This window comes from Necator americanus, chromosome V (genome assembly GCF_031761385.1).
Source record: "Necator americanus strain Aroian chromosome V, whole genome shotgun sequence".
Taxonomy (NCBI): Eukaryota; Metazoa; Nematoda; class Chromadorea; order Rhabditida; family Ancylostomatidae; genus Necator; species Necator americanus.
In genome coordinates this window covers 21,136,573-21,162,475 of record NC_087375.1, presented here as the reverse complement: position 1 = coordinate 21,162,475, position 25,903 = coordinate 21,136,573, and the positions used below count along the sequence as shown (strand labels likewise).

The following is a 25,903-nucleotide window of genomic DNA, read 5'->3' as shown; positions in this document are numbered from 1 at the left end:
TTCAGGACGACTAAAACGGGACCACGCTCACATTCGTAATCAACAATCCCAAAATCTATATTTTCCACAGATTTCCCAACTACTTCAGCTTCGTGATACGTTGCATTTAATCAATTGCTTGTCAGCCAATCTCCTGTGAATGTGGATGAAAAACGAACATAAGAACAATTACGACAAAATAACCTTCTAAAGAATTGAATTGAAAGATTGGTTTTCTTTTCCTTTTGCAAAAACACATGACAATCATGTAATGTCGTGCCAGCTATTTTACAAAAAAAAGTCAGCGACAATTAGAACCCGATAATTAATTCTTTATTTCATCGAATTGCATTTGGCTATCACTCACTACACTGTACTAGTTTTGCAGTATGAAATGTTGTTGAAAACGACATAAACTATTAAATAAGACTCTTCACACTTGCAGACCTTAAAAGAAATAGTTCAGATTTTACCAATCACATTTGAGTGAAGTACAAATAAATATTGAACAGAGGTGTCCCTTCGAGCACGATAAAGAACTCACGATCTATGGGCTCCAGGTTTGCTCCTTAACAAGTGGGGGATTTTTATGTTATTTGCAAAGATACATGTATATGTTCATGTTAGTAAGAAACATTACAAAAGAAACCACAAAAGCAATCCACGCTCACTTCCTGGTTCTCCTAATTCGATGATTTTTCAATTCCTCTTCTTTCTGTTCCTTTAGAAAGTAATATTTTGCCAGCGCATCAGCCCATTCAAAAGGCGCGTAGAAATCGATTTTGAAGTCAGCAATCAGTTTTTCAAGCACTTTCTCGTGTTCCTACAGATGGCCTTTTCCAAAAAAAAAAAATAAAAAATCGGGAGAAAAAAGATTTGACAACCTCATAATTTGGCCTATTTGCCCCATCGACCCGGTCAATCTCGCGCATAATCTTAATTAAATCCTTTGGTACAGCCCTTTCATGAAATACCGTGTCGTCATCTGCAAATTTCTTGGTTTTGGTACAAAGATCCAATTGCATGCAGTATAAATTTCGAGGCTTTTGAGGGGAAGAGACTGAGTATCGAGAATATTAATTTGGGAGATCTGTAGCAGTGGAAGGTAGAGAGAAGCAGTGATGATCATACAGCAGAGAAGCATATTTCAAAATTAAGTGGAGTCGCTGGGGGACAAGTTGGATCTTGTAGCCCAGGAAGAATTACTTAGTCGTATACATAGAAGCCCCGAATTTATTCAAACAGCCTATTCTGCTGCAGCGCCTTCTCATTGTCTGCTTGACACAAAGATAGCCCTTTCCGCTCTGCCCCGCCTGAATCGAATGTGGATTGCACACCGGAGTGACTACGGCTGGTACACTGGGATTCATTCCTCTAGAAATTACAGATAGCACGTGGTTCTTTAGTATAGTTAGTTACTATTGATTATTCGACTATCTTTCTATTAATATCCGGATAGAAGCATGCTTGAGAAAATATGAAGATAGAAAATGGCTTAGAAATCGTTCTAACTCAATCACATTTGTGACTGAAAAAACAGTCTTTCATGTAGAACATCTTATCAAGATCTTCCTCATTTGCCCACGGCAGGTAATCGGTTCCGAATAGTTCGATGACCTGGAACGATTTACTACGGGACTAGGATTGAACATAACAAAAATAGTCATTGGACAAGTCTCGTCTGAGACATGGAGGATATCAAAGGTTTCAAATTTCTAAGTTAAATAAAAGTTGATTCAAATATCACAATTTCGGTCCCTATTACAGTTTCTGGGCGCTGGTAACTGCATTACGATCTTCAGCTGCCAAGACCACAGATCGATCGGTCAGCCTTCAGCTGATCAGCATTGCAACATTCGATGGTCATAATGCTTCTGCCAAGGAAACGCTAAAGAAGGCCCTGGCGGATTCTCCGCGAATGCCTCCGACACATTACGTATATAGTGTATATACCGGGAAAACGCGAACATACCTCGAGGAAGCTATGCTCCAGTCGTTCACGAAGACCCAGACAACCGTCTGAGATGCTCTTCTGGAGATAAATAAGCATAGAACCAGACTGTTATAAGGAAATATGTAAAGAAGAATGGTGAAAATTGTCGGAATTACCGAATAAATTAAAGGACAATGTGGTTGGATGTATATGTCATTTTGTGTGGTGTTTCTAATAGGAGAACGGGAGCGAGTTTTGTCCAGATATTACTTTTAGGAAGTTTAAAAATTTTATCAAATGAGCTCTTCTTCTTTTTTCTTCGAAGAGGTCCGAGATAAAGAAAGTCCCTCTGTCTAGAAATAAATAACTACAAACGCTACAAAAAGCTTAGGATTTACAAGATTACAATCTCATTCCCGTCACTTTTGTAAGCTTCCATGTTTTCAACGAAAACTTTGAGGAACGTTATTTGAAGCTAGTAAATGCATCTTTCTCTCACATTTCACGTGAGGATTTCTCTTGCTCCTAGTACGGCTACAAATTCGAAGCCGCCTCACATCACAAAATCCCAGCGAATGTGTCTGATTCTCCAAAACAATTTAATAGCTCGTGAATTTTATCCTAGCCGTGAGTAAGCAGAGTCAGCTACTTAGGTAGCAACGTTGGTGAATCTCCCCAGGATAATACCATCTCTGATTCCTCTGCCGAGGCACGTTCAGAAATCCGCCTGGACCCTCTCTACATGCAACCCATCTGCCAATGAAACAAAAACAATTGTTGGGCAAAAACTCAAAAACTCCCTGGCATCCTATGCAAATATTAAGATTTGATTTCGCCCTTACGGCTTGACGCATACTTTTCTGCTTATAATTGACGTATAATTTTCTGCTTATAACACACTAGATCTGTGCAGCGGCTGTGATGGCTGTGATACGCACGAGTTACCCTTTAATCAAGCAGCAGCAGTATCGAAAACATATTGATACTCCAAAGTCATTCGTTAAGAACGGCTCTCTAGATTTTGTTTTAACCTTCTCTTAGAAATAGCCTATGTAAAAGTATGTTGAGAGGAGATACCATGTAGTACCACGATTCCATATCTTCTTTTCGATTTACCACTCTTCCCTGATGAGTCGCTCGAGCGGCGTACTTGGGTGTTCCAATGAACTTATAACGTGATTCCTTAAAAACTCAGACATTATGAAAAAGTCAATTATGCTCACTGCAACCGAGTACCAGTCTGGTTTATCAACATCATGTTCGGATTTTACAGGAAGCGTGTCAAGAAATAGACAATAGTGGGATCTCTAAGCGAGTGGATAGGAGTGGGGGTGTAATTCTAAAGCATGACTGGGATCACGCTCTACTACCTTTAGTAATCCAGAAAAAGGCGTGTGAAACAGCGTTGTTGCAGGAGTCCCTAACGATGCAACTCATTACGGGCGTGGCAATTCTCTGCTTCAAATGCCTCATTCTGAATTACTCGGATTATTTGTGTGGAGATGACTACAATCTAAGTAGTGAACTACATCCCTATACCAATCTATTCCTGAAATTGCAAACTGTTGCAGTAAGTCAGTGTATTTGTGTATATAAATAAGTATATAAATAAGCCAGATGTGGATATGAATATAATGAGAAAGATACAAATACGGTTATGGAGAGCTGAAAGGTAAGCAGTACTCAGAATCGTAAAAGCAAACGATAACCAAAGATCTGCTGAAACTTATTTTGGCAGTTTTTCAGTACTCTTTTCATATTTTGTGCTCATTCCAAAGTCCATAATAAAAATAATATTTCTGAACAAATCCCTGAAATGAAAGACATTGAATTCTTCGAAAACTTCTGGAGAACGATTGATTCATTTTAGAGAAAAAAAACTAGCTGATAACGCTTCGGCGTCATCCCCTTTGTCAGAGCCTAGAAAGTCAGATCATTTGTAACATGTCAAATGCCTCCTCCACTTATAGTTATTGTTATGTCCCCATAATATACTGCATCCAAAAGAGCCCAAATCATTGTGCTTAACAATGTAGCTGGGTTAGTGTGATGTTAGCAGACCTCCGCATAACAGAATCGCAAAACCTTTGCGGGTTTTGATCAACGGGATCGCATGCTAATTAGTATTAGCGGAGCGATTCTATCACGCGTATGCCCCTAACATTACTCCAACTCAGCTACATACATAAGCACAACGATTTGAGCTGTTTTTTACATGTAGTATCTTATCGGATGATGGATTGTTCTCAACGAGCCATTTGAGAGAATAGGCTACTAACAATCTGACTTTCCAGGCTCTGATGAAGGCGATGACGCCCAAACCTTAGTCGTAATAAAGAGTGTTAACAATCTTGGCTCTTGCTTGGCTTTGATAATTGACAAGTCGCAATCTTTACGCCAAGATTCAAGGAAGGTCGAACTTTCACATTTGTTGCACTATTTATAGTCGAGTCACGACCTGAAGACGGTTGCAGTTGGTGAGGCTGCTGCGCTCGAAGTGGTGCAGTGGTGTCACTCTTCACATGGATGTAATTAACTCATTTCGACTGTACATAAAGAATAACTTAATCGGTGTAAGGACAACGTCGGAGCAGTCCTTTGATCTCATTTATTCAAACATTCCTATGGATCTTTCTCATAAAAGTGATCACAGCTGGTTAGTCACGAGCCTACGTAACACGTCCTCACGCTGCGAATAGCATGACTAAACGATGGCCAAAAGCGATTATACCCCTGCCTTGAGATTCAAGTCGATTGAGGTAACAAATGTCTTGTCTTTGTTGCGCCACGATAGACCCATACGTTCCCTTTGAGTGTAGCACACCGAGCAAGAGCCGAGTAAGACCAGCAAACAAGCAACTGGGAAGCGTAAAGGTGGATTGGTGTATCCATAACGCAAATCCTCTTATAGCCCACTTCTTGAGGTTGATGCGTCCCCTGCATGTTGAGGTGAACAATTTGTGAGCCTACTTAGCTTCCGTGGGTGCGGAGTCGTTAAGCCTGCATAAAAAAAAACATTTCAACTGCAGGAATTAGTTTGCCCAGCGAAGCGGAAAGGACTCCTGATCAAAACATACAATGTACATATGCTTGTATCGGAAGTGGCTTTTTGAAGATCTGAATGTACAAGTCAAGAAGACGAAATAACAAAACCAGCCGGAGAAGATCAAATCAGTGAGTTAGTCCTCAACACTAGTATGGTGATAAACGAGGATTCTTCCGAACGACGAACTGAATTGGACATTTAGAGATGTGATTACGAAAATCAACGCCAGGCTTGAGAATGTTTGTCCTTTACGCTCTCACAGAATGTTTGACCTGTCTGAATAGAAATGCGAAAAAGCCGAAACCTTCCTGATACAGTTGGAGAAGTTCTTTTAAAAAAATCCCTTTTTATGAGGGTATGCTGGTGATTCTAGCTGCAAATTGGAGAACGCCTGAAGAATATCAAAACCTCATCTACAAAATACAAAACAAAAACTGACGAAAGGAAAGGATTACTGAGTTGATCTAAACAACTAAGACCATCCACTGCAAATACCAATCCAAAAAAGCTCTCCTCTCTACACTGGATGTGAGTAGCATAATCAAGTAGACCACATCTTGGATACAGAGATGGCCCGTCTTCACTGGACTTGTGGGCCACACGGTCGCTTTCAGTAATTCCTTTCCATACACCACATCATCCCCAGTGAAGGATTTTGCCAGATGTCGCTGTAGTACCAGTGCTTAAGATGAGCAGCCGTCTCCTCTTTCGAGGAAGATTTTTCTTTTTAAGAAAAAGGAAGAAGAGCGCGAAATTTGCTAAGTTAAATTCCGACTTAACCGGGACTTCTTTGTTTCGTTAGATGAGTTTTGGGAATATGCCACAACGGAAAACATAGCGAAATGTCTGATGCTGATGATGGGCCAGTCTTTGATGCGTTTTTCCTACAGCGCAACAGACGGCACACAGAGATATCGCAGAAGCCTAGACAGGGTGGTTTCTTGGAATTTTTCTTTTCTTTCTTTTTTCTTTCTTTTCTTGGAACGGTACTCGGCAGTTCAGCGTGACGAAACGAATGGTGTTGTCACAGATTCCACGCTCCCTTCAGGCAGTTGATCTTTCAGAATATGGCGTTTGGCGATGTGCTGGATGACACCCCTTTCTGCAATATACGAGAATCTTGCACAATCTAACTGTGCAGGTTGTATGCTTGCACATTTCCAATGCGTACACTCAAAAGCTTTATTGAGTGAAAGGAGGACACGATGAGCGGTTACTAATCAGATATGTATATGACGGGGTAAGCTCAGTTAACTACCTGCAAAAAGGTGTCAACGACAAAGAAGTTGTTGTCTAGATCCAAAATGAGTATCTGATAAGAGCCAAAAATTTTGACTAACACTACTAAACAGTGCGTGTGTTAAAGTCCCAGTGAGCAAGATTCTATTGAGCCAAAAAAAGACGTAAAGTCAAAAATCGATAAAAATCGATTTTCTCCCCCAGAAAGGTCATTATATTCGTAATCTGTGTATGCTGAAGCACGACTTTGAATGTTCTACTAAGAAAGCAGGCGAAAATCAATAAAATCGGTACAATCTACTCCATAGATTTTCAAGTTTTCAGGAGAGCGCGAGTTGCGTCAGCTTTTTTCACTGATTATACTATTTTTACAGCGTCAAACATGTGTTGGCCGGAACGAACGCTGATTGAATTCGACAAAATATGCTGATGCTGAAAAATGCTGAAGGATCTTTCTAAAGGATTGTTTTCTGATGCTAAAATCACGCTTAGCGGAACTAAGATCCGAATACTTTAGCTACATGCGCATCTAGGTTGGGAAACGAATATGATGAGCTACCTGAATTCCCAAGTATGCAGGAGGAAAAGAGTGATTTGAAAGCACATGAAAACATCAGGGATATAATGCAAAAGATCCAGAGCACCACCTCTTTAACATCATTGTCCTTACTATTTTGAGCTGCCGTTAGAATCCTGAACTCTTTGCAAGCAAGAGAAAACGTTCATTAAACTATCCATCAATGCGATGTTACGACTATTCCGGTTCACGCAAGAGAAAGGGGGAGGGGGATTCGAAGTTTATACTAAGTCAATGGAAGAAAATTGGAGACTGCCTCGTTTTATTGAGAAGAAATAAAGTAAGGTACTCAACACCTGACGTGCAGCGGTTTGACTACAGATTGGTTCCACGAGAGATAAGACGTTGTATAGAGAGCGGACTCGTTGGGCACACTTCTCACGAAATCGGTTCACGAAGCTTGAAGAAAAACTAGGTGTCCTTCATTTCCTTTGAAGACTCTGGACGACTTCTGGATGCCATTATAATGAATGAAAGTTTTTTTAGCCACTGCTTGATCAAATCAAAGAACAACTGCTACTGCTGGTAAAGATGGAACGGGCGTTCTATGTTTTTATTAGATTGTAGCCACAAATCTCTAAAATGAGATGAGGAGAAACTCTTGTGAGACACTCACCATTACATTTCATGTACATGAGGCGTAGCTAGTTCTAATCATTCCAGTCCTCATTCAGATTGAATAACTGAAGTGACAGTACTTACTTCCCGACAACGAAGTTGTCCGGTTTCACGTCTCTGTGGATGTAACCCAATTCGTGGAGATTTTTCAACGCCTTATGAGTCTGAATAGATATTTGCACAGCGGTGCGTAATCTGGAAAATTTACAATCTGGAATCTCAAATTATCGTACCACAGAAAAGTGTTTGAGCACTCAACGTACTGAAATTCTCCTTTAACTATAGTTTCTTTTATGTAGTCTAGAGACTTGCCCGTATATGGCATTATAATGTACTTGAAATATTGATTATATCCCTAGAAAAAGACGGAAGTTAAGGGGAACAATTTAAAAAAAAATTGCTGTGCTAAACTTAGGCTTTTCAGGATTTCAAAAACAGTAGCCAAAAGGTAATACTTTCTAGATGTATCACTTTTTATGTGTCAAGAATTGCATTAATTTTAATAGACTCACCTTATCAACCATGTGCAAAATATGATCCGTCAAACGTGGATTTTCCCTTTTTGCCGCATTTATAACTTCGTACACTAACACTTCCCTCTGAAAATATCGTCTAATGACGTATCTTTTATGCGAGGTAGTTTTTTTCTTGCTTGGGATTGTCAGTTGTGGCCTTTCGAACAGAATCCTGTTAGCGGGCGTGATGGTCTGCTTGTACTGAACACAATTGGGCGAATATGCGCTCTACGAACGTTTTAACCACATCATTTGTACTCTCACATTCCTACAGTTTCCTAGATAATGCAAAGAAGCGCTGTCATGCAGCACTATGCTGGGGCACATAGCACCTAGCATAAAATTTTTGACAGGATTTATTCGGTTCTGCCGTTCACTTCAGAATGAATTCCAACAAGCCGCACTGTCCAAACTTCGCAACATTTCAGTGTATCATCATCATACACGCGTAAGAAACCAGCTACTCATCAGCATCGAGGAGTGCACTATCTGGTGCAGCAATGCTCATAAGAACAAAGCAGAAAGCTCTGGAACAGCTGTGGTAACTGTGTTACAATTCCACGGGATCAGAAGCTGCAAGCTGAGACTCAACAAGCAACTCATCAGCGGATTTGGGGTCAGTGAAGAAATGAGCAGTTTTCGCTCCAGGGAATTCTTAAGGGCCCGACATAAGTGATAGTGTGATGGAATGAAATCTTAAGAATAGAATAAATGAGGGACCGCTTCTTACATAGAGCCTCATTTTGGCGACAAGGGTGCCGTGAAGGAGTTAAATGGCAACAAGTTTCGGTTACTTTTCTCCTATTGCAAGTCGCTAAGTCATGTAGCCTTCAGCGCTCATCGTCTGGTTATCTGGCAACAGCTCGAGCTACAGCATTACTCCCGAGTTTCAGAAGCAGCAGAAGAGAACTTCCTATCGGTGTTTATTTATTATCGGTGTCGATTTAGTTGTGACTGCCGCGGTGACTGAACGCCTTGCAGAAGCCAGTAGGCACGCGAACAATCGTTATCATATCCTGTCTCGCCCATAGTGAGGATATTCTACAGAAACTCCGACTGGCTACGGGCCAAGCAGCACTGACGGACGAATGTCCACCTGGTATGAACGATTGGTTCCAGTTAGCGGATAAGATACCCAACACGACAGAACGTTTCGGTAGCATAAAACGTGCGAATGGACGCTGACGGTGCGTTTAGCAACGCCGAGCTATACAGCTACCGCCCGGACCGCTTCAAGAGACTACGAGAGTCGCCGTCCATGTTGTCGCGCGGATGCCTGGTAAGTCGATGAAAGAGAAGTTTCCCTCGTCAAAGCGACGGGACCAGATGATAACGGTAACGTTGGTAGTGGTTCCCTCCCCCAACGTTGGTGTTGGCGGGCGTCTTATATGCATATTGCACTGCTTCTATTCGGAAGAGAAAGACGCTGACGTAGATCCACTTTCATTACAAGTTTGGCCGTACAGTTATAAATACAAGTAATAGTTATAAATACGCCATTACAGTTATAAAGCTTGGCGATTCTAAAAGGAAGCTTTTAGAATCGCCAAGCTTTATATGAGTCCCAGGAAAGGCGTACCCTACTTCCAAAACACCTTTTTTAAGTGTAAAAAATAGGTAGCCAACCTAATGTGTGATGTCAAAGGACAACAGGATCGCAGAAGATTCATATTTTGGGTCTAAGCGCCCCGACAAGTCCGGAGACTCACGATAACGATAAGCCTTTTAAGACGCGCTAAACGAATTGATGTTTAAGATGCCACGCGAGAAATTGGTCGCGTTCAAAACAGATGCTAATGCATAAAGACGACTTGGACAACAATCCGACGTGCTTAGAAATTGGTATTATTGTGGAGTCCAAGACTCGCACTGTTGCTGTAGCGACCGCAGTCGAAGTGACAGAATGTACACTAACTAAAACGCAGTAATGTATTGGGTCCTCAAACTTAGTGCGCCGTTAGAATTATATCTGTGGGAAGATAAAAGTACAGCAATGATGACTGAGTTCAGAGTGACCATCAGCTTGAAATGCTCCTGGAGTACGCTATGCCACTAACTAGGAAAGCAGTGTGAAAAGAACTGGCTAACTGAAAGACGAAAGAACTAGCTTATACAAAGCTAGGTTCGCGGTTCCACAACCTCGCGATAAATGACAGAGATAGAGATCAATGATAGAGATGCCAGGGAGACTGCAACGGTTGCAACAGATACAGTGGCAAAGTTAATCAACGACTGGCTGTATACGGCAATAACACGGAAACTCTTCAGATTTATAAGAGAGCTCACAGAGAGTTTCCAGCTTTTATGAAGGAATCTCGCGTCCCTGTATAGGTAATCCACAAGTCATGGAACGTGCCCTTCGCGAATCTTATCAATAGCTCAGAAACCAGAAGAGCAGAATATCACTTTGCAGCTTTGATACACTTTTTCAGGCTTTCACGGAGAGCCGATGATGAAATCCAACTCTTTCGCAGAGGCAACAAAAAAGACCACCAACCTGTCACATGACAAAAGCAACATGACAGAACGTGGAAAATGTAGCCCCATTGGCCCCATCAATTCATCCGTACTAGCAATCTGAGGAGCGAGCGTGATTTTATTGTCGTTTTTAGCGTTTCTGAGAGTGAGTGAACGGAATCTACTACGGAACTCAGCCACACGTGTGGAAAGTGAATCAAACAGATAGGCATCAACGATAGATCAAGAGGAAAAAGCGTATATCACAACGTTCACAATGAAAGCAGTGAGAAACTGTGCAATACATTTTGTCAACAACAATCCTTTATTTGCCAGAGTTGTTTATTTTTAACAGTAATTTCTGCACAGCATGCAAGAGAATACGCCTCACGACCCATCAAGAGACCCACCACTTCTGAGGTGGTGCAACAGGAACCAGAGTCCGAAGAGAAGTTCTCGCAAACATCAAAACATCATGTAAGTGCTAGCGAAACGGAAAAGGAGTAGGATGACGATCCGTACTTATAACGCCCGAACGCTTGCATCGGGTGCGGCCATTGAAGATACGATTATGCATAGCAGAAAGTTTAAGTACGACGTCATCGGCCTGACCGAGGAGAGATTTCACAATTTTCGTCGCTTACGCTCCAACCTCAAGCTACGGAGAAGAAGTCGAAGCTTTCTATATGGACCTAGAGAAGTTCTGCAGAGAAGATCATACCTTTCACAAGGTCACTATTGGTTATTTTAACGCTAAGATTGGCACCAGATGAAATTTCACATCGAGACCCACGGGCTACAATGGAACGAATTGGAGGTTTTCGAAGTTTGTCATGACAACTAAGACCATCCATGGAAACTCGCAATTCCAGAAGCATTCCTCTCTAACGGATGCTGGCCAAATTTGATGAAACGTGTAAGAAGATCGGTCTTCAGCTGAACCTAGACAAAACGATGTTTATGCGGAACGGATGGCTTTCTGTTGCCCAATTCACGCTCAAAGGAACGAATATATGCTTCTATATGCCGTGTGCTCCAGTTATGTATATCTAGTTCGGGAAATCAACATGATGAACGATGCTCTTCGTATTCTGAACCATTGGGCGACTCGGCACGCGATCGGGAGAAATGGATGGATTACTGGTGCCCGCTCGACTAGTTCGTCAAGAAAGTCAAGGTGATCAGGGTGATTTTTACTGGACAAACCTTCAACCGTTGTAGCATGTCATCTTCAACATCAAATTCTGTTTTCATTGCCAGTACACCTTTATCACGTTCTCTGTGGACCTCATATACATCTCCAAATCCACCAGCACCAAGTTTCTTTATAATTACATATCTGAAAAAACTAATGATGTCAATGTTGTTTCTGTCTCCTTTCTCTTCTGAGAACATCATATTTATAAATTTTGAGTAACTTACGAGTTTACCATTGTGGTTATCTTAGTATTGAATGGGAGCACAGGTCTTTCCTCTGGATTGTCCACTTCCATATTTTGTGTGAAACCACGTGCAACAATATCTTGCATTTCGTTGAAGAAGGGATCCTGAAAGGAACCATGGGAATGTCGTAGTAGCTGCAAATTCCTCTTGTAGATGGACAAAAACATACCACCGCTGGGTCAGATTCTCTATGAATCTTTAACCGCGTTCTTCCTTTGTTCTCGATACTTGACTTTGGCATGGTTGGAGAATTCTCGCCTGTAAAAAAACGGTCACGTTGTTCGTTTCACAATTGCAGGAAATACTCCATTCTACACAGATTTGTATCTGTTCAAAATGCGGCTCTTCAAAGATCAAACTTTACAAATGTTTTATAGGGCTCACCACCTTTTTTCTTCGTTGCCTTCTTTCGTGGGCCACCGTCTGTCATGTTGACGGCAGGTTACAAGCATGAAAGACCTAAGAATGAATGTTACTGTCTTCAGAGATGTTTATACTAAACAATATACATTTATCGAATCATTCCTCAAAAGATGCTCAGTCATAGATAGGCATAGCAGAGGCCTAGCACTTGCAAGTCCTCTCCATACATCATGATCTACTATATAATAACGAGCTTAGTCCGTGTGTGTGTGTATGTGTGTGTGTGTTTGTCTGTGTGTCACGAAATTCGAAAAAGGGGGTGCGACGGGTGCATCCGGCGTCGGATTTGTGCGCCGGCGCTGGATACCTATAGAAGGGGGTGCGACGGGTTCACCGGCGTCGGATTGGTGCGCCGACGCCAGATAACTACAAAATTGGCTGCGACGGGTTCCTCGGCGTCGGAATGGTGCGCCGGCGCCAGATAGCTATAGAAGAGGGTGAGACGGATCTCGCGGCACCAAAATGGTGCGCAATAACTTCGTGTGCATGTCGCAAAAGGATGTTTCATAGCCGTGACCACTGCACGCGTTGTTTTTCACCTCTATGTCTCCTCTGGGCGTCTTTCTCCTTCCACATTTGCCTTAGGTTGGTATAATGCCTTCCTCAGAAAGTAGCACGAATGAAACCGGCTGCTTAAATAGTAGACAACTGTTTACATGATTTGACCAGTCACATTATCTTTATCAGTACAATGCTGTTTTTCCCGTCATTTTATGCCAAAACAATCTTTGATAACTGTTCGAGGGAAACAGGAGGAAAACCCAAATTTCGAGTAATGCTTTCAAATTGTATCTACATTATATTGGTATCGACGGAGTGTTTGAAGCCGAAGTTTGAATATTCTCCAAATGTAGAACTGACGCGTTTAGAAAGAAAACTATGAAATCTTTTGTCTTTGTTTATAGTAAAAAAGAAAGAAGAAAACATTGTTAGAAAAGCGGAATTCTGATTTTACAGAAAATATTACTACCATTAATTTTTGATTAATTGATCAGTGAAGGCGAGCGAAGAGAACACCACAAAAAAGTGTGAGGTCCGGCTTTAGCCGGACATTCAGACTGGTTCATGTATATGCAGAGAAAGGGCGACATATGAGCTGTTAGGACCATGTGTGCAAGTCTGATTGCTATCCGCTCATGGTGACCCTGTTTTCATCAAATGCATGCATTCGAGTATAAACATTGGGAACGTACGGGCGAGATAACGGGTTCACATCTGACGTCTTTGACAACAACCATTCGTTTCGTCATGCTGAAGTGCCGAACATTTCCAAGTGAACAAACCCCCCGTCTATACTTCTACGATATCTCTGCGTGCCAATTGCTGCGCTACAGGAAATCAGAGATCGGCCCGTCATTCAGTGTAAGAGACTATAGGACCCACTGTGGCGATGCTGATGAGGAGAAAGTGGGAGGCGGTGCAAGAGCGATGAGAAACGAATACCTTTCTCAGGAAAACCTGGTGGAGGAATTTGGCTCAACATCGCCTAAAATGACCCATTTTTACGACTGCGGGATCGCAGAGGTCGTAAACTCTGAAACGTGAGTGCCACCTACAGAGACAGCTGAGGACAACATAGAGGACGCCTTCTACGATGAACTAAATGCGATAATTAATTATGTCTAAAATATCCAGCAACAGGTGGTCATTTTCGAAATCCACGCAAATGCAAATATGGGACTCAAATAGCAATCCGAAGTGTTAGGAAAATGGTATTATCCAGCGGAGCGCACGTTGGATAACAGTAACTGTTCGACTCATGTGCAAAGACGGGGCTCATCATCGTTTCTACGTTTAAGAGGAATCATCGACGTCATCAGATTATGTAGCAAGGGTCAATCTTTCTTGACGCCTAAAGAGCAACGCAAGCGGAAGACGAGAACTCTCAAAGCTCAGCTCAACTACCTTCTGACGAGGAGCATTCTTCAGTCAGACATCTGAAAAATCTAGAACCACTTGGGACGTCGCATTCTGTTCATCCTCCGGTTCTTCTCAGCTTCAGGATACAGTCTCATAAAAGGAAGCCGAGGAGTTCGTCTTCAACCGAAAATCAGCATGACAGGTCCCAAAGACGAAGAATGGAGAAGGAATTTCGACAACATGCATTTATTCATGTTAGACTATGGACCAGGAATGAGCTTGGGCATGCAGATTCCTTCACAAAGTGAGTCGAGAACGGTGCAAGGGAGACGCCAATGCCGTGGAATAAGTCTGCGTTTACATTTGCGCAAAACCCACGTATAATTCTGTGTGCCACCCGCAGCGCTGGCGATTTCACCCAGAAAAGCCCCCAGTGAAGAAAGTACCGGAGAAAAGATCAGATCCCGCGGAAAGCATATGCTTTGATGAAACAGAATAGTGACTTTGAAAATACGAGCTCAGTGCAGTGTTCATGCGAATTTCCATGGAAAATATGGTCTCCATTCCTCAACAAAATGCAAGGCAAATCTCCAGCCCGTGGGAAGAGCATGATGAAGAGTGTAAACCTTCACCTCTTCTCTGTTTATTCCTACTCCAAAACAAAATCAATCGCACTCAAAAAGAGAACTATGCGAAAAAAGAAAGAAAAATACGATTTCAGTGCAATGTTCATGCGAGTTTCCATTGAAGATGAGGTCGTAATCACTTAATGCTTTGATTGTTATTTGCTTAATGCTTTGATTTTGTTTGATCTTTTTTTGCAATGTCTCCGAAGAGAGCTCGTGAAATATGCTGGTGATGCCTATGCGGATCGGCAGGGTACACTGTTGAATCTAGGAGTTTCCCCGAGTACTTCTTTCAAGGCATCTGATGTCACACTATCACTTTTAACAATTTCACTTTCTAATCACTCTGGATAGCTTTTCGTGTTTTTTTTTTATTTCGTGAAGTTCTTCAGGCTCAAGGCATAGAAGGAAAAACGAGAAAACGAATGCCTCACAAGATTTGCCACCGCTTCGGAGTATGCTACCCAGGAGTGTACGACCATGTACTTTCGGTGGGGTAGGCCACAAGAATGAAGGAAGGAAAGAGAAGGAAAAGAAAAAAGTTGAGAAAAGAAGAAAGCGAAAAAAGAGAAGGCAAATTTGTGAGATGTTTGTACAGCATTAATGAAGGTAAGCAAAACCCACAACAATGATCCCTTCCGAATTTTGTAACGAATCTTTATGGATCGCAGAACTATACATGAAGTGCACGTGGAGTTCTATCGGCAACACTAGCGACAGGAACAGAAACCTAAACTTTTCACAATGGATGTCATATCCTCAGCTTATAATTGTATCGTTTTTGGATGATTTTTTGAATGAAAGTGGATTCCAGTACGATCAAGTCTTGAAAAAAGTAAGACTTACAAGAGCAATAAAGGACGCGGCTCTACTACACTATGAGAAGAGACAGGTAAGTATTTATTTGGTGAATTTATGTTGTATGAATGCTGTCAAGAAGACAATTGCCATTAGGAACAAAATGGACCCAGCTCTTAGAGAGACAACGTCGCCATGGAGCCAGTGGCGATGAGTTGGAGAGACAAATCCAAGTGATGAAATAAGGTTGTGCACGCCAGCAGGCAATGAAGCTGGCGAGAGATTTCCACTAGGCATCCCTCTTTTCCTTTATATTTCCTTTTCCTTTAAGCATCTTTATACGTAGCTTTTAATTCATTTGCTTGAGCTTTAGCCAAGGTATTGGCTACAGTCTTGGTATTGATATTGGTATTGATTGGCATATTCTTCATTAACTAACAGCTAATGTTTCGGTTTGGCAGCTATGCAGGACCTCCACAAAGATTTTTTTTTTCTGCAAAGGATGAAGACGATCATTATAGCTTATTTCTATAGTTAACTTTCAAAAACCGATAATACATGTTCACAAATCGGCGTCGCGAAAGTGTCATCGAAGAGAAGAAAGTGCCAACGAAAGACGGGCAAATGACCATGGAGATGTTAAACAAGTTGGAGAAATTAGGCAAAAAGGCGACGTTGACAAAAATGCTGAAAGGAGCGAAAACAGTGCACGGAAACTGGACAGGATTTGAAAAAAATCATGAGTAGAATAAACCTACAAATATTTGTTTAGCGCGCTTATCTGCGGAACGAAGAATAGGCTAAACGGGAGGAAACGCTTGAAGGTGTGAACTGCGGGCAGTCTAACATTCCGGACTATGTACAGTAGAGAGGGATGCGTGTAATTATGCCATCGTAAGTAGCGAGGCACTAGCAAAACAAACAATCAAATTTGTTGGATTCAGTGTCGAAATGTGAACATTGGTGCACATCGAGAACCGACGGAAAATGTAGCTGGGGGTGGCCACACAATGAAGCTGTTATTTCTGGAAGCTCTGTCTTACTTTTTTTCTCTTAGTAACTTTAACTTACATTATAGTTCCTCTAAAACTAATGCCTAGGTTTTAGGGCCCAGATTTATTCAGTTATTCATTTCCAGAAGCAACGATGCCACTGAGTGCCTCCATCCTCCCCCAACTACATTTTACTCCGCATTTGTAGGTGCAAGATGTTAATAGTGCAGCGGAGATTGAGTATAATGAACTAACAAAGCCGAAGCAAACATAGCAGCTTCCTTCCAGCGCATCCAATGGTTCGCATGATCACGTACATGCGACAACAAAAGATGACAGAAGGTACACCAAACGATGCCAAAGGGAAGGTAAAGAAGAAGGACGACGAAGTTATAGTATCGCACGTAACACAAAAAAAGCGGGTCTGCAAACGTACACAACAAGCAAATAAGGGAAAAGCGAGTGCACAAAAGAAGCCACAAGAAAAAAACTTACCCGACAAGCACATAATGATCTAAAAATGTAGAAACTAAAATCAGAAAATATCGTTCGGTCCTTTCGGAAGTGGCGAATATTGACTGCGCACCACCACATATCAGTCGCCTAACCTTTACTGCAGAATGACAAAGGTATAGCTTCCACATGTTTCTGTATTACCCACTGATTGTGCTTGCTAAATTTCACTCGTGTAGACATACATTCTTTAGCATACACTTGTGCGCAAGTTCTTGATCGCAGTATTTACGTTACTACTCTTAACCTCTTGCTTCCGTTTGTGGTTACCACACGATGAGCAAATCTTCGATTAGTTTGTTATGCGTTTTAACACGCTTGAACATATAGAGGCAAATTGTTTTTTCGGATTGTTTCCTCTTTGAACTTTGCCTTGAACACCTTAAACATGATGCCTAAACACATCTTAGCGGATTTGTATAATAATAGATTGGTTTCTAAACAAGCGTAATCTTCCTCTGCTCGTCATGTGAGTATTATTTCTCGTCATTTCTCTCGCTAATTGGTTAGCTTGTTTGTCTCTCGCATGCATTTTATGTACGTTTGCATACAAGCTCCTCTTCTGCACTACAGGAAACTGCATAAGGTGTGGAACTAATCATATGTAAAAAGAAATTCTCTGCAATATTTCTCTAGCGCGCCCACTTGCGCAAAGTAGAGGAAGCTAAGCGGAACCCAGTCCTGGACATTCCGGATTGTGCGCAAGACTAGAGGGAGCCGGATGTATCAGCAACAACATGTGCCCTCGCGACGGAGCAGAGTTGCAGAGAAGTGATGTGTAGCATGACAAAGATGTAGCCTTATTTCTTTAACGTGTCACTTCTGTGATTCTGATCTGATTAAAGTTAGATGTGCAGAAACTCAATAAATAGGGATTATTTATAAGTGTAACGTGATAACTCAGCAGTAAAGATTGAGTACGATGTGCTAACAAAGCCTAGGTCCGTAGGGAGATATCACATAGAAACGTCACAGCATACTTCAAGCTTCTCCTCCAAAGCATCCAACTGTTCGCATGATTATATACATGCGACAACAAAGGATGGCAGAAAGTACAGCAAGATATGTGAAAAGAAACCTAACAAAGAAGAAAAACGATGGAATTACCGTTTTGCATGTCATAGCACGCATTAAAGGCATCACCCCACGAATCTGAGGTGGTGCAGATTTCAGGTGGAGTATTCGTATACAGGATGGGAGACTACGGAGAGGGAGGTGATTCCGTCCATTTCCTGCTAATTGCCGTAAAAAACGACCCGGAAGATGCGATGCCGCACGAGACTGGCGCGCTCCAATTGAACCTCTTGTACAAAATGGTGCGCCAAAACGAATGAAGCCGTATCTTCCGGGCCGTTTTTTTACGGCAATTAGGAAGAAATGGACGGAATCACCTCCCTCTTCGTAGTCTCCCTTCCTGTTTACGAATAATCCACCTGAAATCTGCACCACCTCAGATTCGTGGGGTGATGCCTTTAAGGGACGTAACGTATATCTGAGAAAATCCACAGAAAATGAGCTTGTATGCAAGCGTACACAAAATGCGTGCAATAGACAAACAAGCTAACAAATTAGTGAGAGAAATGTCGAGAACTAATACTCACCTGACAAGCACAAGAAGATATGAGAGAGATAGAAATCAAAATCGGAAAATATTATTTTATCATGTCGTAAGTCCGTGCGCAGTTTGTGTATTTGCACAGGACATTATATTCCACGCCATCCACTTACGCCACGCTCGCTTTCTATAATCCATCTTAAGTCCCTGCGTGGTGTATCAAATAACACACGTAGCATTATATTCGACGCCATCCACTTCCACCAAGGTCGACTTCTATAAATCATCGCTTTTTAGTCTTATCTTTCTCGAATGACTCCGCGTAGAGACTACGTCGATGACGTAGAGGAAGAAGATCGTGAGTGTTATTTTTTAGAATTACCAACACCATTAGTCGATAAGCTCGGTTAAGATCATAGTGTTTCTAATGGAGCTGTTTTATGAAATGAAAAGAATCTGAAAAATGTTTGATCACTTCGTTGATTTGAGTTTAGTTTCTAACTAGAGGAAGTTGTCTTGGTTGACTTCGCCTCTCCTCTTCTCTCTTCTTCTTTGTTCACCATTCGGCACAGCCCAGTTTGCAAACATAGGTGCGATCATGGATGCGACAGTCGTCATCGTTGTTCAGTTTCAGTGAGAGCTTATGAAGTAGACGGATGGAGGGTCGGGTACGAAGTTGTGATGAACGGAGTCGGCTTCGCAGAAGTAAGAGAAGGTGGGAGCGATGATGATTCAAATGCACCTCGACTAGCACGCATTTTTCCTTCACTGCTCCATCTCATTAACATTTGCCATCGATTTAGACTCTTCTGATTCGGATGATGAATCAGTTGATGATAGTGGCGAAACAACAGAAGCATCTCCTTATCCTGAGTATCGAACGCTTCCAATGCAAATCGAGGAACCTGTCGCGGGAAATGCTCGTACCAGCAAAGATTCCGAAGAGGATGTGAGCTTATAAACACCTTGCCACTTCTTTGTTTATTTCTGACTTTTCAGTACTCTCATTTTGAAAATTCAAATTTGTCAGTGAGTGAAGTCATATCCGCCGTGGATACTAATGCGACCCCTTCGATTACAATGGAGTTTGAGCAGGTTATTATAGATTAAAAACTCTTGTTAAAGCCGTAGTTTCTAAGTTGGATTCTCCATATTTTCTTTTCGTCCTTATTTGGCAGTATTATGAATATTTCCCCAAATTTCATCAATATCTTCTCTTTAGTTTTTACCGGATGTGCTAAGTACGAGAACAACATACGCTTTCTCACAAATTTGTATTTTCTAGAAGCGTTGTTTGCTTTTGTGTAAACAAATATTTCTAGTTCAAAGAAGAAATTAGGTGCAGTTTTTGGGCAACCGTTGTAAACCATAGCCTCAAGCAACTATAGCTAGTTTAAGCTTCAGCTGCTCAGTGCACGTCAGTCTGATAGGAAACCGATACTTTGACTATTTTGGTCCTTGAAATGTACAACAGGCAGAAATTCAAAGAACCAGCCGGTTTTTGTGTATGACCTCCTTTTAGTGTTTGCGAGACAGTTTATCCTCTTCGGAAATATCTTCCCATGAAGAAATTCCACATATGCCGACCAATATAACTTTGGACTCTGGTAATCTTGTGTTATATTAGTCCCTTTCGGCTTTCTTATGAGTTCTTTTTTTTTCAGAGAAGATCGAAGCAATTCGCTCAGCAATGTCAGGATTAAGTCTCCCCCCTCCACCACATATGGTTAATTTGGACGACAATCAACTTTGTGAATTTATTAGAGAAAAAATTGAAGGCTCCAGAGTTTAAAAATGCAAGAGTAAATCCCTTCTCAGTGCCTTTCTCAAAGAATGTCCTCCATTTTCGGGTTGTGCAGTAGCTTTTTGCTTCTTACCAACGAAATTAAGGCTGCAATGAGTGGGGAAAAATGTAGTTGGGGGAGAGGGGTGGCCAGTCAGTGGAGCTCTTATTTCTGGATGCTTTATCTTACTTTTTTTTCTCTTATTAACTTTAGTTTACATGTCATAGATCTTCTAATACTAACGCTTAGGTCTTAGGGTCCCGATTGATTTAATTATTCACACCGCGAGATAAGGGCGCCAGTGAGTGCCCCCATCTATATTTTACTCCAATGAGTGAGCATTTCTGAGATCGCTGAAGTGGTTTACTTGCCCCCTTCTTTTCCTTTGGATTGCTCTTTTTTCTTAGTTTATTTATAGCTAATTCTTTGACTGCTGTGGTACGTACTGCTTTCTAATTTCTCTTCTCCTATACCGTTGTACCTGTTAAAATCGCATAAAGTACTGTTATTTCTTTCTACTATGACTATTGTACGCGAGAGGTAAATTTCCTCAATGCATATCAACAAGAAGGAGGTGATCAAATTTGACTTTGACTCATTTAGGACTTTCTATCTCATCTTTGCATCACATGCAGTCATACTAATTTCGTAGGTTATTTGTCCATTTTAGTCTCGCTAGTTTTTCTGTGAACATGTCTCGAAAACGTGAACATGCAGTGGATTGTGAAATGGCCAAACGCGGAGTATGGCTCGTAAAAGTGAGAGAAGTCCCTTTTTGAGAGAGAGAGATCCACTTCTAGCTGCATTCCTTTAGGTGCCCCGGTACTTATCCGATCTTTGGGAGACAAATGCTGGTACTGATATTGGACGACTAGTGATACATCAGGGTGCAAACGGAAAAGGAGATGTGAGTATTTGGAAGTATTCTTCTCTTGAGAAATTCGCGATAAAATTCTGCATTCCCGTTGCTCGGTTACAGCTTCATCTAAATGCACTTAAACAGCTGCGTGGACGGTCACGTGGAAGCAGTTCTATTAAATTTTGAGCGCGCTGGTAGGGCGTTGCCGGCTCTGCCGTGTTTGCGGGTCTAGATGGCTTGGGGTTTCGCTTAGTTAAAACCATGTGAGCGAATTCGTTTTGATTTTATGCAAGTATTCGGAACTTGGATAGTGAATTGGGGCCATGACCACTTCTGTTGCTTACTCTCACCTAGCACAGTTTCATTTAAGCTGTTGTTTTTAGGACTTTTTTCACTTTGAGCAAAGATAACAAATTTATACTCAATAGCTACTAACTAATCTTGCACACTATCTTGCACACGTTGTAGGTTACTTTTGGAGATGTGTGTAAAGCTGACAGTGTTGTTTAGAACATCACATGATGGCATGTGCTAGCTTAGGTTAAAGGCATCACCCCACGAATCTGGAGTTGTACGGGTTTCAGGCGGGTAAACGTATACGGGGTTGTAGATTGTGGGGAAGAGGAAGGTTCCGTTCACCTCTCTCTGTATCACTGTGAACATGTCTCTTGCGGTGTATAAAGAATTCTACGACGGCTTCTGTTGCAATGCGCAACCGTTGCACTCCGCCCCCACCTGCGATTCGTCCGAATGGATTTTCGACTAATCGCAGGAGGGAGGGCGCAAGAGCGGCGCGCTGCAATAGAGGACGTTGAAAGAAACACCGTTCCGGTGTCGTCCATTTACAATAATACGGGGAGAGATGAACGGAATCACCCGTTTCCACACAATCTACGACCCCGTATAGGCATAACCCACCTGGAACCGGTACCACCCTAGATTCGTGAGGTGATGCCTTTATGATCAAAGACAATCGAATTGAGTGGACATTATATAGCTCGAAAGTCCCTTTTTACATTGTGCAAATCGGACCTTTTCTAATTTTCCTTGAAATTGAAACCGCAGCGGTACTTTTCATCCCCGCATACGCTCATGGGGTCGATTACAAATGTCCCACGACCAATGACCACACTTTTGTATTAGCCTTAAATCCCTTTCTTTTCTTTGGTAGCTTTTTTACTATCCATTCGCGTGATAATAGAGAAACAGGATTACCTAACGTAACGATAACCTAACATAAGCTATAAGCTATATAGCTACCCGCCTGAAGCCCGTACCACCCCAGATTCGTGGGGTGATGTCTTAAAGTTTGGCAGAAACTTCAGTGACTCTTATCTCCGCAACTTTCAGACCACGCAGTCCTCTAATCTACTGGTAAGTAAATGTCATCATACTGTGGTCTTTTTTGCTACATCTAGATGTTGTTTGCTCGTAGCTAGCCATTTAATCTCGCTTTTAGTAATACTTTTGTTTCTTAGTTTCTTTTTTGCCTATCTTCTCAAAAATAAGTGAACTTGAATTGTGCACTAGTCTGAAAGATGCTTAGTGAACGGCTGTCCACGATATGCTTTTATTGACAAACATGTCTCTTGCGGTGGATAAAGATTCGAGGATGATCCATCTAGAACAAGTTGAATGAAAAAGATGGCGGACGTTAACACAAGTATGAAGCGAAATTTATTTTAAAAGCATCACCCCGCGAATCTGAGGTGTTACGGATTTTAGGTGGGGTATTCGTATGCGGGATGTGGCGGGTGCACAAGACTGGCGCGCTCCAATCGAACTCGTTATAGAAAACGGCGCACCGGAACGCTCGAAGCGGCATCTTCCGGGCCGTTTTTTACGGAAGTTAGGAAGAAATGGACGAAATCATCCTTCTTTCCATAATCTACTATCTCGTATAAGAATACTCCACCTGAAATCCGTACCACCTCAGATGCATGGGGTGATGCCTTTAAGCGACCATAAAATTGTGCCGGAAAACATTAACAATCTGATAAAGATAGTATTGCCATTTCAACGTTAAACAGCAGTCAATACGAACGATTTATGAAAATTCATGGAAAGTAATCATGAGAATTTAGATTAATGGCGGCGGAGAAGAAGGCTCTCAAAGATTGTCGAGCTTTTCCCTGAAACTGAACAGAAATGTTCCCGAAAAAATTTAGCATAGAAACTTTTTTAGCATCAGGTTCATGGAAGCAGTTCAGCTGGTTCTTAGCAACGGTATCCTTTTTTTCAACGTCTTCCGTGAATTGCTAAATTCGGTTTAGAGGCATCCTTCCGTTTTATACTACTTTTAGTCGGGGAGATCTGCTTTGTTCTCGAAACTCACAAGTAGTGGAAGGAAGATTCCTTTTGCTGCTTTGGTAGAGCATAGAAATCTTCTATCTTCGGGGCGAGTTCAGAACGAATTCTCGCAATCACAGGCTCTCACGCGTGTGATAGAGGTGTAGATATAGTCGGGTCGAAACGACATGAAACACGGACATTTGCGCAAGCGGCTGCGCTGGAAGCGGAGCGGTGGAGCGTAGCGGTTGAGATCGTGTAAGGATCCTCACTGCCGCCACTCACCTCTGCAGTTCGCCATGGTCCCACCTCGATTCCAACCGCTGTCTCCACCGCACCGCTTCCGGGCACGGCCGCTTACGCAACGGTCCGTGCTTCATGTCGTTTTGACCCAACTATACACCAGAGGCAACCTGCCGCTACGCGACCGCCCGCGGAGCCATTTAAGTAGGCTTGGATGGGGACCTCGCTTCCCTCGACCAATATACATAATGTATTCATATAGTTAAGTATGATATTCTAGAGCAAAGAGAAGATGGTGACTATTCTTGGAAGAGTCGTTGTTGAATATTTTAAATTCCTGGTAGCTATTTTTTGTGGGGCTTTAGATTACTAATATATTACAGTTTGCAAAAAAACTATATGTTCTCTGTTTTCAATCACATAGTAACTTTATAGATTTCCTGTTAGAAAGTACTAGTATTCCGTCTTTTTTCGAAACGTCATTATTTACTTGTTTCCGCTCTTTTACAGCCTTTTGTCTGGACTTTCATCGGCATTATGCGCCCCGAGGGAGGAGGGGTCAGGGTTACGGTGACTCGAAGTTTCGCACACAAAATTAAGAAGAGGAGAGAATATCGCTTTTCGATTCCTTTCCAAAGTAGGTAGAGTTTGGCCTCTTGTTGCTCTAATATATCCAGTCTGGTTCAGGAAAGTGGTTATATCAATGCGCTCCCTTCAATTCGTTTTTCTCCTCGATAGCGTGCTTGCAGTGAGACTATGTAGAACTTTTTTGACTTTGTCTTCCACTTTTTATGTCAAAGAATTTTTCATCGTGGTTTGCTATTTTGTGTACGAGGTCCATAGAACTTCTCCAGTTCTCTCCAGGAATCTGTATGGTTGTTCCCGGCAATTCGCTGAAAATAATCGCATTGAGAGTTGCCGAGTTGCGAGCTCGATTTCACGGGACATCCCACGCTGTTGTCCAAGGCGGGAGTAGATTTGTATCTGCATCGTCATACATTTCCCGAGAACTGGAATTGAAGGAATACTACGCTGAACTATGGAAGAGTACAAAAAAAAAGAAACTCAGTAGAAGCATAGCTATCATTATTTCGCAATAGCCAATTCTGTGTGCAGAGTTGCAGGTTACCATAACTCTGACTCTTGAGAGAACGAAGGGCTCTTTCATCCATCAAAGAACTTCTGCTTTAGGTGAAGCTAAAATCACGTCCTGGTCTTGTATTACCACAATCGGTATCATCTACCGTTAAAGGTGCGTCATTATCTCTTGAATTCTTTGCAGCATGTCAATTTCAAATCATGCTTAGGCCCTGCGCAGATTCCTGATGAACATTCCTTCATTCTCGGTGATGTTCTAAATCAGACGATGGCAGTTCTGGCAGAAGACAAGACTGGTCTCAACGAAGAAGCAGAAATCAAGTAAGAAAAGGAGGGACAAATTGTGCCGCCATAGCTCATTCGGTTAGAGCGTGGGTCCAATAAGCCCAAGGTCGCAGGTTTCACCTTTGCTGGCGGCAGAGTTTTGTTATCGCTTGACTTTGCTCAGATAAATTCGTTTAGGAGTTTGTGGAGTTTTCCTCACTATCTTATTCAGGTCGGGTCGGTTATCACTCGAAGGGAGGGTTGTAAAACGTGCTGAATGTCGACCACCTGCCTCAAATAGTTATTTAAAGATGAAGATTGCTCAAATCTCTAACAGTGGACAACCCAAAAAGCAGGTTTTGCAGATGGAAAAGGTTGCTTTTTGTGTTTTCGTGATTACTTGTTTTCTATCTTTGGACCCGATTTTGTTTTTTAGGCAGCTGTTAAGTTTAAACCTGTTGCTGCACATGCTGAAGACATGATGCGTATCAAACAGAAAAAAGAAGGTGCCAAGACAGTGAGAGCTGACCGTAACGTACTAATGCAAGCGCTGTTCCATGCATTCGAAAAGCATCAATACTACAGGTTGACCTTCAGATGTCGTCGTCGGGTTTGTGGGCAATGAGAAATCTTTTTTTCAGATTACAAGATTTACAGCAGTTGACACAGCAGCCTGCTGGGTACGTAAAAGAATTGTTGACTGAAATAGCTGTGTATAACACTGCACCACCTCATAAAAGCATGTGGGAGCTGAAGCCAGAATATCGAGATTATGCTGTACAGAAGTAAAAC

At 41.9% G+C, this 25,903-nt stretch overlaps 4 protein-coding genes across 11 annotated transcripts; 3 read left to right on the top strand and 1 right to left on the bottom strand.

The window, feature by feature from the left end:
• Nucleotides 1-398: 398 nt before the first annotated feature.
• RB195_014672 (uncharacterized protein) lies at nucleotides 399-12,237 on the bottom strand (the record flags this gene model as incomplete). Of its 5 annotated transcripts, none has more annotated exons than XM_064205042.1 (15): nucleotides 399-426; nucleotides 524-547; nucleotides 651-802; nucleotides 864-964; nucleotides 1,500-1,596; nucleotides 2,990-3,094; nucleotides 3,283-3,332; nucleotides 3,662-3,723; nucleotides 7,477-7,587; nucleotides 7,656-7,747; nucleotides 7,905-7,991; nucleotides 11,571-11,703; nucleotides 11,787-11,911; nucleotides 11,977-12,065; nucleotides 12,192-12,237. In XM_064205042.1, the coding sequence occupies 15 exons, from the start codon at nucleotides 12,235-12,237 to the stop codon at nucleotides 399-401; spliced, it is 1,302 nt and encodes a 433-aa protein (XP_064060919.1). The 5 variants fall into 5 exon arrangements, with proteins under 5 accessions (XP_064060919.1, XP_064060920.1, XP_064060923.1 ...); XM_064205041.1 differs by having other exon boundaries at nucleotides 12,195-12,237; XM_064205040.1 differs by lacking the exons at nucleotides 399-426; nucleotides 524-547; nucleotides 651-802; ... (2 more) ...; nucleotides 3,283-3,332; nucleotides 3,662-3,723 and having other exon boundaries at nucleotides 3,025-3,094; nucleotides 12,195-12,237.
• Nucleotides 12,238-14,285: 2,048 nt separating this feature from the next.
• RB195_014670 (uncharacterized protein) lies at nucleotides 14,286-21,037 on the top strand (the record flags this gene model as incomplete). 3 transcript variants are annotated; one of them, XM_064205034.1, is made up of 8 exons in its annotated part: nucleotides 14,286-14,394; nucleotides 15,109-15,212; nucleotides 18,872-18,932; nucleotides 19,209-19,289; nucleotides 19,378-19,523; nucleotides 19,574-19,669; nucleotides 20,097-20,181; nucleotides 20,239-20,366. In XM_064205034.1, the coding sequence occupies 8 exons, from the start codon at nucleotides 14,286-14,288 to the stop codon at nucleotides 20,364-20,366; spliced, it is 810 nt and encodes a 269-aa protein (XP_064060917.1). The 3 variants fall into 3 exon arrangements, with proteins under 3 accessions (XP_064060917.1, XP_064060915.1, XP_064060916.1); XM_064205036.1 differs by lacking the exons at nucleotides 14,286-14,394; nucleotides 15,109-15,212 and adding exons at nucleotides 16,803-16,874; nucleotides 21,029-21,037 and having other exon boundaries at nucleotides 20,239-20,300; XM_064205035.1 differs by lacking the exons at nucleotides 14,286-14,394; nucleotides 15,109-15,212 and adding exons at nucleotides 17,546-17,605; nucleotides 21,029-21,037 and having other exon boundaries at nucleotides 20,239-20,300.
• Nucleotides 15,226-15,694, top strand: RB195_014671 (uncharacterized protein; the record flags this gene model as incomplete). Its single annotated transcript, XM_064205037.1, has 3 exons — nucleotides 15,226-15,325; nucleotides 15,388-15,608; nucleotides 15,671-15,694. The coding sequence occupies 3 exons, from the start codon at nucleotides 15,226-15,228 to the stop codon at nucleotides 15,692-15,694; spliced, it is 345 nt and encodes a 114-aa protein (XP_064060918.1).
• A 13-nt stretch (nucleotides 21,038-21,050) lies between the features above and the next one.
• RB195_014669 (uncharacterized protein) lies at nucleotides 21,051-25,900 on the top strand (the record flags this gene model as incomplete). 2 transcript variants are annotated; one of them, XM_064205033.1, is made up of 9 exons in its annotated part: nucleotides 21,051-21,116; nucleotides 21,173-21,265; nucleotides 24,260-24,390; nucleotides 24,437-24,497; nucleotides 24,941-25,001; nucleotides 25,057-25,168; nucleotides 25,344-25,485; nucleotides 25,548-25,696; nucleotides 25,753-25,900. In XM_064205033.1, 9 exons carry the CDS (start codon nucleotides 21,051-21,053, stop codon nucleotides 25,898-25,900), a joined length of 963 nt encoding a protein of 320 aa, XP_064060914.1. The 2 variants fall into 2 exon arrangements, with proteins under 2 accessions (XP_064060914.1, XP_013306980.2); XM_013451526.2 differs by lacking the exons at nucleotides 24,260-24,390; nucleotides 24,437-24,497.
• Nucleotides 25,901-25,903: the final 3 nt, after the last annotated feature.